Below are 15126 nucleotides of genomic sequence, written 5' to 3' on the forward strand. Positions count from 1 at the left end.
CTCCAAGAAAAAACTAAAATCTAGTGCTTGGCAGGATCTGAAAGACGGATAAGCTCTGGCCTGGGAAGGCATGGGCCTGGAGAGTTGGGCCACTGGTGTGAGCAGACTGGTTCGATGAGGATAATGACATCAAACGTCCAGGGAGGACCAGCAAGAATGGTGGGTGGCATGGCTGACTCATGTCAATGTATGGGGAAAACCGCTACAATATTGTAAAGTAATTAGCCTCCCAATAAAATAAATTGATTAATTTTAAAAAAAAGAACGGTGGGTGGTCTCCAGCCTCCAGCATGTGGCCTGCCTCAAGGCCTCCTCGTCTGTCTCCTGTCCCCTCCCTCTGCTGGGGAAAAAACCAAACTACCAGGAACCCCTGATTTAGGGTCAGGCTTCAGGCAAGAGACAGAACTGTAAATGCCAGAGGTGGTTACTATCCAGGGAATAGTGCAGCATTACCTAAAAATACACTTTGTGGCCTTGTAAACATCTGTGTACGTGAGGCTCTCTTATGGCACAAGCTCTGGTAAGGCTTCCTGGGGAAAGCTCCCAGCTCCATGGGGCATGGGGAAGGCTCTGCCTCTCTCTGCCTGCGGGGCTTCTAGACAGGGTGCTTCCCACTAGAGAGTCAGTGGTGACCGAGAGTCTGGACATGAAGGCAATGAGGAAGCAGCCCACGTGGAGCTGGAGGCCAGCTCGGGAGCCACCACAGACGGGAAGGCTTGGCAGAAAGGAGGCTGGTCTGACCTGTCCCTCCCAGACAGGCCGTACCTGCAGGAAGGCGATCTGGTGCTGGATGAAGGAGTGCATGGACAGGTCGGTCTTGACCTGCTGTGCCAGCGCCGCCCAGTGCTGGCTCACAAAGCTACACCTGTTCAAGGTGCTCCTATCCAGGAAACCTGGAAAAACAAGAGGTGGGCCTGGGAACCTCCAACCTGGGCCACAGTGAGGGAGAGAGGGTGCTTGAGAAACCCCCCCAACAAGCCCCGCATACTTAGAATATACTTGGAGAGGTGGATGGGCAGCTGGCGGATGAAGTCGCGGTACCTGCTGACCCCAGAGGACAGTTCTCTGATGGTGTCCAGATCCAGCAGCACATCAGTGGCCAGGGCCCAGCCTGATTTGGACACACTGGTTTTTTCAGAAAATAGCCTGTTCATCTCGGAAATACACTGGAGTGAACTCTTCCACTGTACTTCTAGAGGGAAACCGGGAAAGGGGGCACAGCTAAGGCATCTTTGGGATGAGTCCAAGCCCACCCACGGACAAGTGCTTTCTCCAAGCACTTTTGGGCTTCCCTGGTGGCTCAGCCAGTAAAGAATCTTCCTGCAATGCAGGAGATCCATGTTCAGTCCCTTGGCCAGGAAGATCCCCTGGAGAAGAAAATGTCAACCCACTCCAGTATTCTTGCCTGGGAAATCCAAATCCAGACAGAGGAGTCTGGTGGGCTACAATTCATGTGTGTGTGTGCTTAGTCACTCAATAGTGTCCAAGTCTATGTGGGGTTGCAAAACAGTCAGACACGACTTGGCAACTAAACTACCACCACCACCAGGCCTAGAGCAAGTCCTTGCCAAAAGCTCCCCCACCAAAACAGAGCTTGTCAGAGTCTACCCTGAGGCCACTGAGCTTTGGTCATTTCTTCCGCCAAAGTGAAAATACAATTTCCCCTAACCAAGCACACAAGCAGTTTTCAGCATTCCCAGCTCAAGGTGACATCTGCAGCATGAAAACTGCCCTGCTGGTGAAAAGGCATGGTGTCCAGAGTTCCCTTTAAAGGATCCCAACAAGAAAAGGTCTCAGACAATTTGAAAGGAGAGGGGTGGATGAAATGAGATGGACAAGATGGTGATGATTATTGAGCCTGGAAGACAGTTACACGGGTGACGATAACACTGTCCTACCTCCTTAGAACAGACCCTGATGCCAGGAAAGATGGAAGGCAGGAGGAGAAGGGGGCAACAGAGGATGAGATGGTTGGATGGCATCATCAACTCGATGGACATGAGTTTGAGCAAGTTCCAGGTGACAGGGGAGGAGAGGGGAGCCTGGCGTGCTGCAGTCCATGAGGACACAAAGAGTCAGACATGACTTAGTAACTGAACAACAACAAAAACAAACCTATTTTTTGAAACTTCAAATTTTCTGTATAAAAAGCGTTTTAGAACCTATGCTTTGTGTTTCCTGTATTTATTCCATGTATGTGTCTTGATTCAAAAACCAACTGAGGACAGCCTTAAGGTCAGAGCCCAATTCCCCACTGCTCTTGTTTTCACCTCAAGACTGAATCCAGGGACAGCCCTGGTGTCCCAGTGGTAAAGATTACACTCCCAGTCCAGGAACCTGGGTTCAATCTCTGGTTAGGGAACTAGGTCCCTCATGCCACAACTAAAGATCCCACATGCCACAACTAAGACCTCGCAGAGCCAAACAAATAAATAAAAAGACTGACTCCAGTGCTGCAAAAATAGCTCCTGGTGGGTTGGATTCTGGAGATGCCCCTCCCCCTCCCTGTACCAGAGGTCGGGGGGCTAGACCAAGGGATACAACCTGGGGCAGAGGGAAACTTAGGGTCACACTGACTGATTTTCATCCTTGTTTCTCACCTTACCAGTGAGCATATGCACATTCAGTCACTCACTTGTGTCCAATTCTCTGTGACCCCATGGATTAGCCCACCAGGCTCCTCTGTCCATGGGATTCTCCTGGCAAGAAGACTGGAGTGGGTTGCCATTTTCCTCCTCCGGGGGGTCTTCCTGACTCAGGGATCAAACCTGCATCACCTGTGTCTCCTGCATTGCAGCTGGATTCTTTACCAGCTGAGCCATTGGAGAAGCCCACTTACCAGACATGGGGGAATGAGGGAATGAACACCAGAGTGCCCAGCCCACTTCGTAGACAACAAATGAGTGTGAGTTGCCCACATTTGTCCTCCTCAGATGCCACCACCCGCCAGCCCCTCCAGGTCCACGGGGACCCCTCCCCTTGAGCTTTGCTGCCACCAGCGGGCTTACCAGCAGTGGCTGTTCCTCCCCGCACAAAGGCACGCAAGCTTGCTTTTCCTGTAGCTTTGGACAACGGGAAGGCTGTGTGCCTGGTTCCGGCTGCCCAGCAGGCTTGTGAGGTGTCACACGAGTGTGTGTGGCCTTCTTTAGGGATGAAAAACATGTTGGTAAAGTCTGGGTCAATCCCTGAAAAACAAAAGACCAAGACAAGTGACCCTTGAAGCAGGTTCATGGAGAGGAAGTGCTGAAGAAAAGTGGCTTTAGGTCTACTGGTTTCTTTTAAATCTACACAAAACAGACCAGGCCAGTCATGTTTGTTTTTATTTAGGGGCCTCCGAGTGGGAGAAATATCAATAACCTCGGATATGCAGATGACACCACCCTTATGGCAGACAGTGAAGAGAAACTAAAAAGCCTCTTGATGAAAGTGAAAGAGGAGAGTGAAAAAGTTGGCCTAAAGCGCAACATTCAGAAAACTACGATCATGGCATCTGGTCCCATCACTTCATGGGAAATAGATGGGGAAACAGTGGAAACAGTGGCTGACTTTTTTGGGGGGCTCCAAAATCACTGCAGATGGTGATTGCAGCCATGAAATTAAAAGACGCTTACTCCTTGGAAGGAAAGTTATGACCAACCTAGATAGCATATTAAAAAGCAGAGACATTACTTTGCCAACAAAGGTCCGTCTGGTCAAGGCTATGGTTTTTCCAGTGGTCATGTATGGATGTGAGAGTTGGACTGTGAAGAAAGCTGAGTGCCGAAAAATTGATGCTTTTGAACTGTGGTATTAGAGAAGACTCTTGAGAGTCCCTTGGACTACAAGGAGATCCAACCAGTCCATCCTAAAGGAGATCAGTCCTGGGTGTTCATTGGAAGGACTGATGCTGAAGCTGAAACTCCAATACTTTGACCACCTCATGCTAAGAGTTGACTCATTGGAAAAGATCCTGATGCTGGGAGGAATTGGGGGCAGGAGGAGAAAGGGATGACAGAGGATGAGATGGCTGGATAGCATCACTGACTCATTGAACTTGAGTTTGAGTAAACTCTGGGAGTTGGTGATAGACAGGGAGGCCTGGCGTGCTGCGATTCATGGGGTCACAAAGAGTCGGACATGACTGAGCGACTGAACTGAACTGAGTTTCTACACAAAAGTCACAGAAAGCCTCTGTTAGCCTTTGCCACCCTGCCTGCACTGCAAACCTCATCAGTTCTCTATATACGCGAGGGTAGAGACTGAGAGAGAGGGAAGGAGGGAAAGAGAGAGAGAAAGAGGCAGGAGTTGAAAGAGGGATTGCTTTTTTGAAGCACTTACTTAATTTTCTTCAGTGATATGAATAAATGCCCTTGAGTCAAATTAGAAAATTTCATTTTTAAGAGAGAAGCTCCCCTAGCAAAGGGAGGCCTGTAAATATAAGGAGCTGATTCCTACGGTGTGGGAGGGCCGCAGAACAGGGCACATGTGTGGACAGAGCCTGCTTCCCTGTCTGGAGGGCAGCCTTGTGCCGGGAGCCAACACACGAGACCCTACCCATGACAAAGCCATAAGGGAGAAAACCTGACGGGCAAGGCGGATCAGGTTTTCAGGGGTTTTGAAAAGGCCAGCTCAAGAGATCCCACCCATGACAAGGTCACGAGGAGAAAGCCTGACAGGCAAGGCAGATCAGGTTTTCAGGGATTTCGAAAAGCTGCCCCCGGCGCTCACCTTAAAGATGATATCTGTCTTTCTGATGCCTGCCTCAATGGACTACTCCCTAATTTCTGTGACATAGGCAGAAAGGCCTTCCCTGATCTCTTCCCAAATAAGAATCAATTTAGAACTTTAATCAATAAGTTTCCCAGGTGGTGGTATTTTATGAGATTATTCAGGGTGAAAGGAGTGTTTTAATTTAAACTCCTTTGCTGGTAGTTTGTTAGCCAAATGCATTTATGCCCTTGGTACTAATATGCATGATTGCTTATAATATCCTAATCATAAAATAGCATAAAGAACCTGATTATATAAAAGCCCTAACGGATATAGAGCCTTTTTAAGGGGTAAAGGAGTCCTATTAGAAAACATAAGAAAAATTTTTCTATAGGTGGCTATTGGGTTGAGATTTGCTTGCTGTGATTTGCTTGCTGTGTTTTTGCTTGCTGTGTTTTGCTTGCTGTGTTTTTGCTTTTAATGTGCTAAGGCTGTGTTATAGAAACCATTGTTAATATAGTTAAAGATCTAGAGAAATAAGAACTTAGCCCTAGTGTGGTAACAATGAGATGGTTGTTAATTGTCAGTCAGGAGTGCTAGGCAGAAGCTGCCTCACCAAAGTCACAGAGTCAGTATGGGGTAAACTTCTTAGATAAATGCAACTGACAACTTTTGCAGAAAGATTAATTTTTGTATTAACAAGAATATAATTCTACTCTGTACTATTTACCTATGAGACTGTTACCTTTCAGTTAAGATCACCATAAAAACGGAAAATAGGTTGACATTCACCTGACCTGCATAAAATGTTAATAGCCCCAAGGCCAGAAGATCATATGCTAAGAATTACTATAGAATTAGAAAGCAAAAAAAATCCTGCTTTTCCTAAAAAACAAAATGATGTAATGCTAATCCTGTGTAATCATGAGTAAGCATCTTGTACCTTGAAAACGTTCTGTGAAAGGGTATAAAACCGGTTGTCAAAAAGTAAAACACAGACTTGGCCCTATCAAGGCTAGTCTCACGTGTCTTCTCTCTCTCTCGCCGACGCCGTTCATCCTGAGGGTACCCCCTGGATCCTGCCGAGGCTGGACCCCGGCAGCCTTGCCCATGGGAGATGCATAGGATGGGAGGCCTGGTTTTCATCCCCCGACTGGATGACCACAACCAAGTCACTCAGATTCGCTGAACTTCAACATCATTACCTACAAAATAAAGGCGCTGGACTGGTCAATCTCTAACCTAACTGACGGGATTCTTTGACTTTCTCCACCACTTCTTCATTCCATCTGATTATTCTTTTACTTCCTGGACACACCAAAGAAAGCAAGTGCCTTTATCAGGTTTCTAATAGCCCTCTGCGTGCGTGCTCAGCCTCTTCAGCCACATCCGACTCTTTGTGACCCCAGGGACTATAGCCCGCATCTGTTCATGGGATTCTCCAGGCAAGAATACTGGAATAGGTTGTTAAATTCCCAACCCAGGAATTTTTACTGAGCCACCTGGGAAGCCCCTAATAGTGCCCTAGGGAGCTGTAAAGTTTCTTGAAATCTTATGAGTCTACAAACAGGACCACACTCCAAGTCTCGTGGACAGCAGGAATCCCCCACTCTCAAAAGAGCTCGACCTCTGAATCTCTCCATCTGATGCCCCCTTCCAAGCTTCTCCCATGCCGCTAAACCTCTGCTTCCCTTTCTAGACACCCCCCTGCAACCCCAGTCCCTTGCCTCCTTTCTGGCTGCTTTTGCTGCCCTAGTCCAACTGGCCAAGACCTTCTCACCAACAGAATGGACCACTGGCTCCCAAAATGAGACATACAGACCAATATCAGCATCTCCTAGCAACATGTTAGCAATGCAGACTCATAACCCACATTACATCTGCTGGGTCAGGAGCTCTGGGGGAGGACCACAGTCACCTGGGTGTTAATAAGCCTTCCCAGTGATTCTGATACAACAATAATGGAGAACTCCTATCCCAGCCTTATTCAGTCCTTTCATGCCTCCAGAAGACTCTTGAGAAGTTCCTTGGACAGCAAGGGGATCAAACCATCAATCCTAGAGGAAGTCAACCCTGAATATTCATTGGAAGGACTGATGCTCCTTGAAGCTGAAGCTCCAATATTTTGGCCACCTGATGTGAAGATCAGACCCACTAGAAAAGACCCTGATCCTGGGAAAAACTGAAGGCAAGGGCGGGAGGGAGTGGCAGAGGATGAGATGGTTAGATAGCACCATCAGCTCAAGGGACATTAATTTGAGCCAACTCTGGGAGACAATGGAGGACAGAGGAGCCTGGCATGCTGCAGTCCACGGGGTCGCAAAGAGTCAAATACAACTTAGAGACTAAACAACAACATCTGATCCAGCTTTGGATAAACTCCACATCCAGGTTAGATTTCATGTCCAAGCAAGGAATACGGTGGAATGAATGGAGATAAGGCTTCCCTGGTGACTCAGGCGGTAAAGAATCTGCCTGCAATGCAGGAGACCCAGGTTCAATCCCTCGGTCAAGAAGATCCCCTGGATAAGGGAATGACAACCCACTTCAGTATTCTTGCCTGGAGCATCCCATGGACAGAGGAGCCTGGTGGGCTACAGTCCATGGGGTCGCAAAGAGTAGGACACGACTGAGTGACTAACACTTTGCCTTTGACTGAATGGAGAAAAGTCCTAGGTTTGGACCTCTTGGCCTGGTTTCCGTGCAGTGCAAAATGAAGGGCAAAACAAGTCAGCAGTAACCTTAACCCCTCCCAAACCCACTTCAATCCTGAATGCATTAAGGCGGGAATCGGCCCGGCACTAATGAGCAGAGACAGCAGGACCAGCCATTTCTGGCCTTCAGGGATGAAGAAGTCCCTGTGCCATGCTTGACAGCTGAAAGTTCCTTCTGCATGTGTCATTTCATCATTTTCTAGAAGGAAGTCACATTTCAGGAGCTTCTCCTTCGGTCAACAGGACCAGGCACCAGGATGGTGGCTCAGTCGGTAAAGAATCTGCCTGCAATGCAGGCGAGAGCCGAGTTCGATCCTGGGAAGTTCCCGTGGAGAAGGAAATGGCAACCCACTTCAGAATCCTTGCCTGGAGAGTCCCATGGACAGAGGATCCTGGCAGGCTACAGTCCATGAGGTCGCCAAGAGTCAGACATGACTGAGCAACTAGCCCACCACCCCCTGCCATCTGGAAATGCCCCGTCAACCTGAGCTCATCCACACCCCCCATCCCTTCACAGGCTCCTGGTCTCCAGGGACCCCGCATCTCTCTACCTGTGGCCTCGCTTACCTGAGGCGTCACCCCACTCTCTCAGAAACAGGGCTCTGACGACGTCAGTGGCGGTGAGCAGCAAGCCGGGGTCACACATCTGCAGCAGCAGGAGCGTGTAGTTGGCCTTCGTCCGCTGGCTGCTGTTCTGGAGCCAGTGCAGAGCCTCCCGCATCTTCTGCTCCACCGTCTCGCCCAGCGTCTGATTCCAGGAGGACCGGATCCTCTTGCGCTCCTTCCTGCTCAGGTCGACCCGGGCCCTGTGATAGACCAGGTCCTTGCCCTGCGTGGTCTGCAGGAGGGTTAGGAAGTAGTGTAACAAGTGCAAGCTGTCCAGTTGCTGCAGGACACTCACCAGGAACCTCCTCTGGAACCCAGCACCCACCCTCCAGAACCACTCTCTCGTGGAGAAGATCTTCCAGGCCAGGACGCACGTCTCACACTTCTGGCACACAGGGACAGAATCATTCCCCTTCTCACAGCGAAAGTACGGGGCATTCTTGAGCCTGGACTCCAGGTTTTCCATGGCCCCGAGAGGACCAGCTCATTTTATTCTTGTCTGCCGCCAAACCCCAGAAGGACCGGAGATGCTGATGAGTATCCCAGTTGAGCCTTTTCCAATACGAACATCTCCCAAAGAAAAGGTACACTGCTGCAACAGGGTGGACAGCTTCTCTCTCCTAGAAACTGCCCGTTGAGTCTGGCTTTCAGTACTGACCTCCTAGGAAACATGCCTTTACCGTAAATCTCCTAAGCCTGGCGCTGCTCAGAGGGAGGCAGTTGCTGTATATTCTGAAAGAGCTGGTCATCTCATTTCTAGAACAACAGGAAGAGAGGTGGTCAAATCTAGATAGTGGATGGACCCCTTTTAAAGAGAAAAATATATGGTGGAGCCTGGTGTTGAGGCTTCCATTGTTGTTGTGAATGAATTTTAAATATTTATGAATATGAAATTAGATGGAGGCTTCTGTGGATAGTTGTTTAGTTAGAACGATCTTGTATGTGTTTATAGCTATCTTCTTAACATCAAAGTGAAAACACAAATGCTTAATATATGTTTGCCTGGTAGGCTACAGTCGGACATGACCAAGTGACTAACACTTTCACTTCAGTTTCACTTCACTTTTCAAGTAACTTAAGTGTTTCAGAATGCTAACCAGGGGACTTCCCTGGCTGTCTAGTGGTTAAGATGCTGCCCGTCCAATACAGAGGGTGTGGGTTCAATCCCTGGTCCGGGAACTACAATCCCACATGTCGAGGAACAACTAAGCCCATGTGCCACAACTACAGAGTCCGTGAACTGGAACGACAGATCCCTGATAACACAAGGAAGATCCTAAGGCCTGCAACCAAGACCCAACCACAGCCGAGTAAATACAAATAATAAAGTAAATAAATAACAACAAAGACCCAACCACAGCCAAGGAAATACAAATAATACAGTAAATAAATAATAATTTTTTAAAAAAATAAAGAATTCTAACTGGAAATCTCTGCAGGTAAAACTCCTTAGTGAAAAAAATGTCATTGGGCCTGAGCATATATTTGGGATCTCTTCAAGCCTCAATCACATGCCAACCCCTGGAGTCTAGAGATACCACAGCTGAGCAGAGAAGACTGGGGAGTCTGGGGTCAGACTCCTGGGTTTGGACCCCAGCCCAGCTAGTCACAAGGTCTGTGAACACAGGTGCATTACTTAACCCTTTATGCTTCAGTCTCCTCATCTGTAAAAGGGAGACAACTGTTCAGTTCAGTCACTCAGTTGTGTCCGACTCCCTGCAACCCCATGAACCACAGCATGCCAGGCCTCCCTGTCCATCACCAACTCCCGGGATCTACCCAAACCCAGTCCATTGAGTCCATGAGGCCATCCAACCATCTCATCTTCTGTTATCCTCTTCTGCCCTCAATCTTTCCCAGCATCAGGGTCTTTTCCAATGAGTCAGTTCTTCACATCAGGTGGCCAAAGTATTGGAGTTTTAGCTTCAACATCAGTCCTTCCAATGAACACCCAGGACTGATTTCCTTTAGGATGGACTGGTTGGATCTCCTTGTAGTCCAAGGGACTCTCAAGAGTCTTCTCCAACACCACAGTTCAAAAGCATCAATTCTTCAGTGCTCAGCTTTCTTTATAGTCCAACTCTTACATCCATACATGACCACTGGAAAAACCATAGCCTTGACTAGACAGACTTTTCTTGACAAAGTAATGTCTCTGCTTTTTAATATGCTGTCTAGGTTGGTCATAACTTTCCTTCCAAGGAGTAAGCGTCTTTTAATTTCATGGCTGCAATCACCATCTGCAGTGATTTTGGAGCCCAGAAAAATAAAGTCAGCCTCTGTTTCCACTGTTTCCCCATCTATTTGCAATGAAGTGATGGGACCAGATGCCATGATGTTAGTTTTCTGAATGTTGAGCTTTAAGCCAACTTTTTCACTCTCCTCTTTCACTTTCATCAAGAGGCTCTTTGGTTCTTCTTCACTTTCTGCCATAAGGGTGGTATCATCTGCATATCTGAGGTGACTGATATTTCTCCTGGCCATCTTGATTCCAGCTTGTGCTTCATTCACCCCAGCGTTTCTCATGATGTACTCTGCATATAAGTTAAATAAGCAGGGTAACAATATACAGCCTTGATGTACTCCTTTTCCTAGTTGGAACCAGTCTGTTGTTCCACGTCCAGTTCTAACTATTCCTTCCTGACCTGTGTACAGGTTTCTCAAGAGGCAGGTCAAGTGGTCTGATATTCCCATCTCTTTCAGAACTTTCCACAGTTTATTGTGATCCACACGGTCAAAGGCTTTGGCATAGTCAATAAAACAGAAATAAATGTTTTTCTGGAACTCTCTTGCTTTTTCAATGAGCCAGCAGATGTTGGCAATTTGATCTCTGGTTCCTCTGCCTTTTCTAAAACCAGCTTGAACATCTGGAAGTTCACGGTTCACATATTGCTGAAGCCTGGCTTGGAGAATTTTGAGCATTACTTTGCTAGCGTGTGAGATGAGGGCAATTGTGTGGTAGTTTGAGCATTCTTTGGCATTGCCTTTCTTTGGGATTGGAATGAGAACTGACCTTTTCCAGTCCTGTGGCCACTGCTGAGTTTTCCAAATTTGCTGGCATATTGAGTGCAGCACTTTCACAGCATCATCTTTCAGGATTTGAAATAGCTCAACTGGAATTCCATCCCCTCCACTAGCTTTGTTCGTAGTGATGCTTTCTAAGGCCCACTTGACTTCACATTCCAGGATGTCTGGCTCTAGGTGAGTGATCACACCATCGTGGTTATCTGGGTCATGAAGATCTTTTTTGTACAGTTCTTCTGTATATTCTTGCCACCTCTTCTTAATATCTTCTGCTTCTGTTAGGTCCATACCATTTCTGTCCTTTATTGAACCCATCTTTGCATGAAATGTTCCCTTGGTATCTCTAAGTTTCTTGAAGAGATCTCTAGTCTTTCCCATTCTGTTGTTTTCCTCTATTTCTTTTTTTTTTTTTTTTCAGAGTATCAAATGATTTAATTACAAAACTCAAGTCCCTTTATTCACTTTCTAAACACAAACATGAGAATAAAATAAACACACCCAACTCACTAGCCCTTGCACGACAGGAAGCAGCCCTAGATGGAGAGCCTGCCAATGTTTCTCCTTGCACTTAAGTCTGCATCTCCTCAGACATTCCAGGGTCCTGCTCTTGACACCTCTTGCAGGGGAAAGGAAGTGGAAGCTAAAGACTCACCTACAAGGGGGTCACAGTGACCTTACAGCTGTTTGATGGTATTGGCTTGTAAACTCTGATTTGCAACTCTCAGAAACTGATAGTATCAAATAAGCATTGTTAAAACCCTACCACCCCTGGCTAACTTTTACTGTCAATTCTTTGAAACTGCATCTTTAGGACTGGTTATGTTCCTTCACTGTAGCTTCTGATTATCCTCAAGCACAAACTCCAAAATCCATACACAGTCTCTAGGTTCAAGTACAAAGGTTCGCTTCAGGACAAACCCCAAAGTGATATAGTGTTTCTTAGTATGTCTGTAGTGTCTATGGGGTGTCACCCTCGGACAGGCTAGCTGGACGGCAGCACAATGTGGGGGCCCACATGGCCAACTTTTCTGTAGCCCCACTTGCTCCTTATTCCCTCTGGACACCGCCCCACAGTCGACATTGAATTCTGAAGTCAGTGAGGACTTCGGCCTGTCTTCATTCGGAAGTTGTGCTCTTGCATAACTGAATCCAGGTCTTCATCGTTAATTCAATGGAGCTTCCAAAACATGTCAGGCATATTTTTAGGAAGTGTCCTGGGATGGAGCAGCAGGGTCCTGGCTTTCAGGCTCTGGAGGTGGTGCTGGCACGGCTTCTTTTTTCTGGGCTGCCAGGAACTCATGAATTGCTCGTTCTATCTGTGGTCTGAAGATGTGGTTCAGTTTGGGATCCACCACCTGGGAAATAATTCTGTCCACTCCAGCTTCCAACATCCCTGACCGAACCACACTCTGCCTCAGACCATTTCGCAATTGGTTTTTGTTCATCGTGGGATTCCATTCCTGCTTGTCCATATGTGTTGACACAAAATTATCCACTTTTTGCCTCAGGTTTTGATAAGCTGGCTTGGTGTCCACGTCGGCCAGGCAGTCCCGGCGGAAGCTGTCAAAGAGACCCCGGCTCTTGAGTTGCTCCACGATGAGCGCGATGAGCTGCGGGTCGCCCAGGGGCAGTGAGGCCGGGTTGATCGGGCCGCCGCTCCCGCCGGCACCCCAGGTGCCAGCCGCCGCCCCCGCCGAGGCCGGTCCCGAGCGGCCACCACCCACCGCGCCGGTGCCCCCGCCGCCCCCGCCGTCAGCCATGGCTGCGCGCCGGGCCCGCGAAGGGGCCCGAGTAAGGCTTCCTCTCAGGAACAGAGGGCCTAGGTCGTGGAGAGGTGGCGGAGGGGCCCGAAAAGGTGAAAGCGGCGGCGGCGGGGGGGACGGAGGAGGAAGGGGCGGCGTCGGCGTCGACAGCGGCCGCGGGAGTCTTTCAGGCAGCGGAGCTGCTGCCAGAAGCGGCGTAAACCGCCCGCCGCCTGTTTTCCTCTATTTCTTTGCATTGATCGCTGAGGAAGGCTTTCTTATCTCTCCTTGCTATTCTTTGGAACTCTGCATTCAAATGGATATATCTTTCCTTTTCTCCTTTTCTTTTCATGTCTCTTCTTTTCACAGCTATTTGTAAGGCCTCCTCAGACAGCCATTTTGCTTTTTTGCATTTCTTTTTCTTGGGGATGGTCTTGATTCCTGTCTCCTGTACAGTGTCCGTAGTTCCTCAGGCACTCTGTCTATCAGATCTAGTCCCTTAAAACTATTTCTCACTTCTAGTGTATAGTCTTAAGGGATTTGATTTAGGTCATACCTGAATGGTCTAGTGGTTTTCCCCACTTTCTTCAATTTAAGTCTGAATTTGGCAATAAGGAGTTCATGATCTGAGCCACAGTCAGCTCCCGGTCTTGTTTTTGCTGACTGTATACAGCTTCTCCATCTTTGGCTGCAAAGAATATAATCAATCTGATTTTGGTGTTGACCATCTGGGGATGTTTGCTATGACCAATGCGTTCTCTTGGCAGAACTCTATTAGCCTTTGCCCTGCTTCATTCTGTATCCCAAGGATAAAATTTGCCTGTTACTCTAAGTATCTCTTGCCTTCCTACTTTTGCATTCCAGTTCTCTATAATGAAAAGGATATCTTTTGGGGGTGTTAGTTCTAGAAGGTCTTGTAGGTCTTCATAGAACCATTCAACTTCAGCTTCTTCAGCGTTACTGGTCGGGGCATAGACTTGGATTACCGTAATATTGAATGGTTTGCCTTGGATATGAACAGAGATCATTCTGTGTCAGTGTCATTTCGATGTCAGTGTAAGGATTAAATGAGGTATTACATGCAAAGCAGGGCTTCCCCACTGGCTGAGGGGGGAATGGATCCCCTTGCCAATGAAGGAAGATCCTCTGGAGAAGGGAATGGCAACCCACTCCAGTATCCTTGCCTGGAGAACCCCATGGACAAAGGAGCCTGGCGGGCTCCAGTCCATGGTGTCATGAAGAGTCAGACATGACTTAGCAACTATAACACCATCAAAAGGCAGGCAATGGCATGAGCAGTTCTAACACCCACATTTGGAGACTAGCTACCGCCAGAGAAAGGCGGTGGAAGTCATGGCCAGGCTGGTCTTATAAAAGATTATGGTGAAGACAGGAATCAGGCCCGGAAGGAGATCAGTGCTAACAGCTCAAGCCTGGAGAAGAGGTAAAAGTGGATTAGCTTCTGGTCCACCAGGAAACCCAGACAGGGCAGAGAGGCCCAAAGCACCTGTTTAGGGGGCATGTTATCCCCCAGAAATGCTACAGACTGGAAGCAGCTTGTTCCTAAAGACCTAAATAAATTAGGGTTTTAATCTGTGGGGCTGACATACACCGAAGAAGCAGTTTTACAATCCAATTTGGCCTTGACTTCATGCTTGAGGGCTCAACCTTGGGAATTAGAGATGGGCTGGAATCCCCCAGTTTTCTTACTGGAGCTGTGGCCGTGGGCAAGCCCTACAGCCCCTCCAGGCCCCAATCTCATCGTAGAAGACGCGTGCCTACCGCTGCCTGGTGGGGTGTCCTAGTGTGAGGCCTACATTCCGTTCTGTGCTTAAGGAGCTGCCAGAGACAGTGGAGGCTCCTATATGACATACAGAAGAATGGCACATGCTGACGAGCTTAGAGAAAATGACAGAGAACATAACACTGGCCTTTGTTATCTTTCTATTCTTTATCTGTTTGTTTTAGGTAATTTTCAGTTTTGGACCAAGGAAAAGAAGATATGACTGTCATTTGAGGCAACGATAGAAAGAAACTAAATGTTCCCAACACCCAGTTTTGCTGTGATGATCAATCAATTTTGATCACAGCAAAACTGTTACTAACATTTAAGAAAGGGCTTCCCTGATAGCTCAGTTGGTAAAGAATCTGCCTGCAATGCAGGAGACCCCAGTTCAATTCTTGGGTCAGAAAGATCCCCTGGAGAAGGGATAGGCTACCCACTCTAATATTCTTGGGATTCCCTTGTGGCTCAGCTGGTAAAGAATCCGTCTGCAATGTGGGAGACCTGATTTGATCCCTGGGTTGGGACGATCCCCTGGAGAAAGGAAAGGCTACCCACTCCAATATTC

General features: G+C 47.9%; 2 protein-coding genes across 2 annotated transcripts in view; both read right to left on the bottom strand.

Moving 5' to 3' along the window:
• The window catches only part of CDRT1 (CMT1A duplicated region transcript 1), a 30845-nt gene extending 22370 nt beyond the window's left edge, over positions 1-8475 (bottom strand). Inside the window, exons 1-4 of the mRNA XM_043900939.1 lie at positions 7971-8475; positions 3009-3185; positions 989-1192; positions 766-893 (exon numbers count right to left, since the gene is read on the bottom strand). Of these exons, the coding sequence (XP_043756874.1) occupies positions 766-893; positions 989-1192; positions 3009-3185; positions 7971-8475 (1014 nt within the window). The remainder of the gene's footprint in view (positions 1-765; positions 894-988; positions 1193-3008; positions 3186-7970) is intronic.
• A 2988-nt stretch (positions 8476-11463) lies between these two features.
• Positions 11464-12961, bottom strand: LOC122694767 (biorientation of chromosomes in cell division protein 1-like). The gene has a single exon (XM_043903913.1). The coding sequence runs from the start codon at positions 12791-12793 to the stop codon at positions 12236-12238; it is 558 nt and encodes a 185-aa protein (XP_043759848.1). The 5' UTR covers positions 12794-12961; the 3' UTR covers positions 11464-12235.
• Between the last annotated feature and the right edge of the window lie 2165 nt (positions 12962-15126).

This window comes from Cervus elaphus, chromosome 5 (genome assembly GCF_910594005.1).
Source record: "Cervus elaphus chromosome 5, mCerEla1.1, whole genome shotgun sequence".
Lineage (NCBI taxonomy): Eukaryota > Metazoa > Chordata > Mammalia > Artiodactyla > Cervidae > Cervus > Cervus elaphus.

Coding starts and splice junctions, on each gene's coding strand:
- LOC122694767 (XM_043903913.1), bottom strand. CDS start 12,793: ATGGCTGACGGCGGGGGCGGCGGGGGCACCGGCGCGGTGGGTGGTGGC.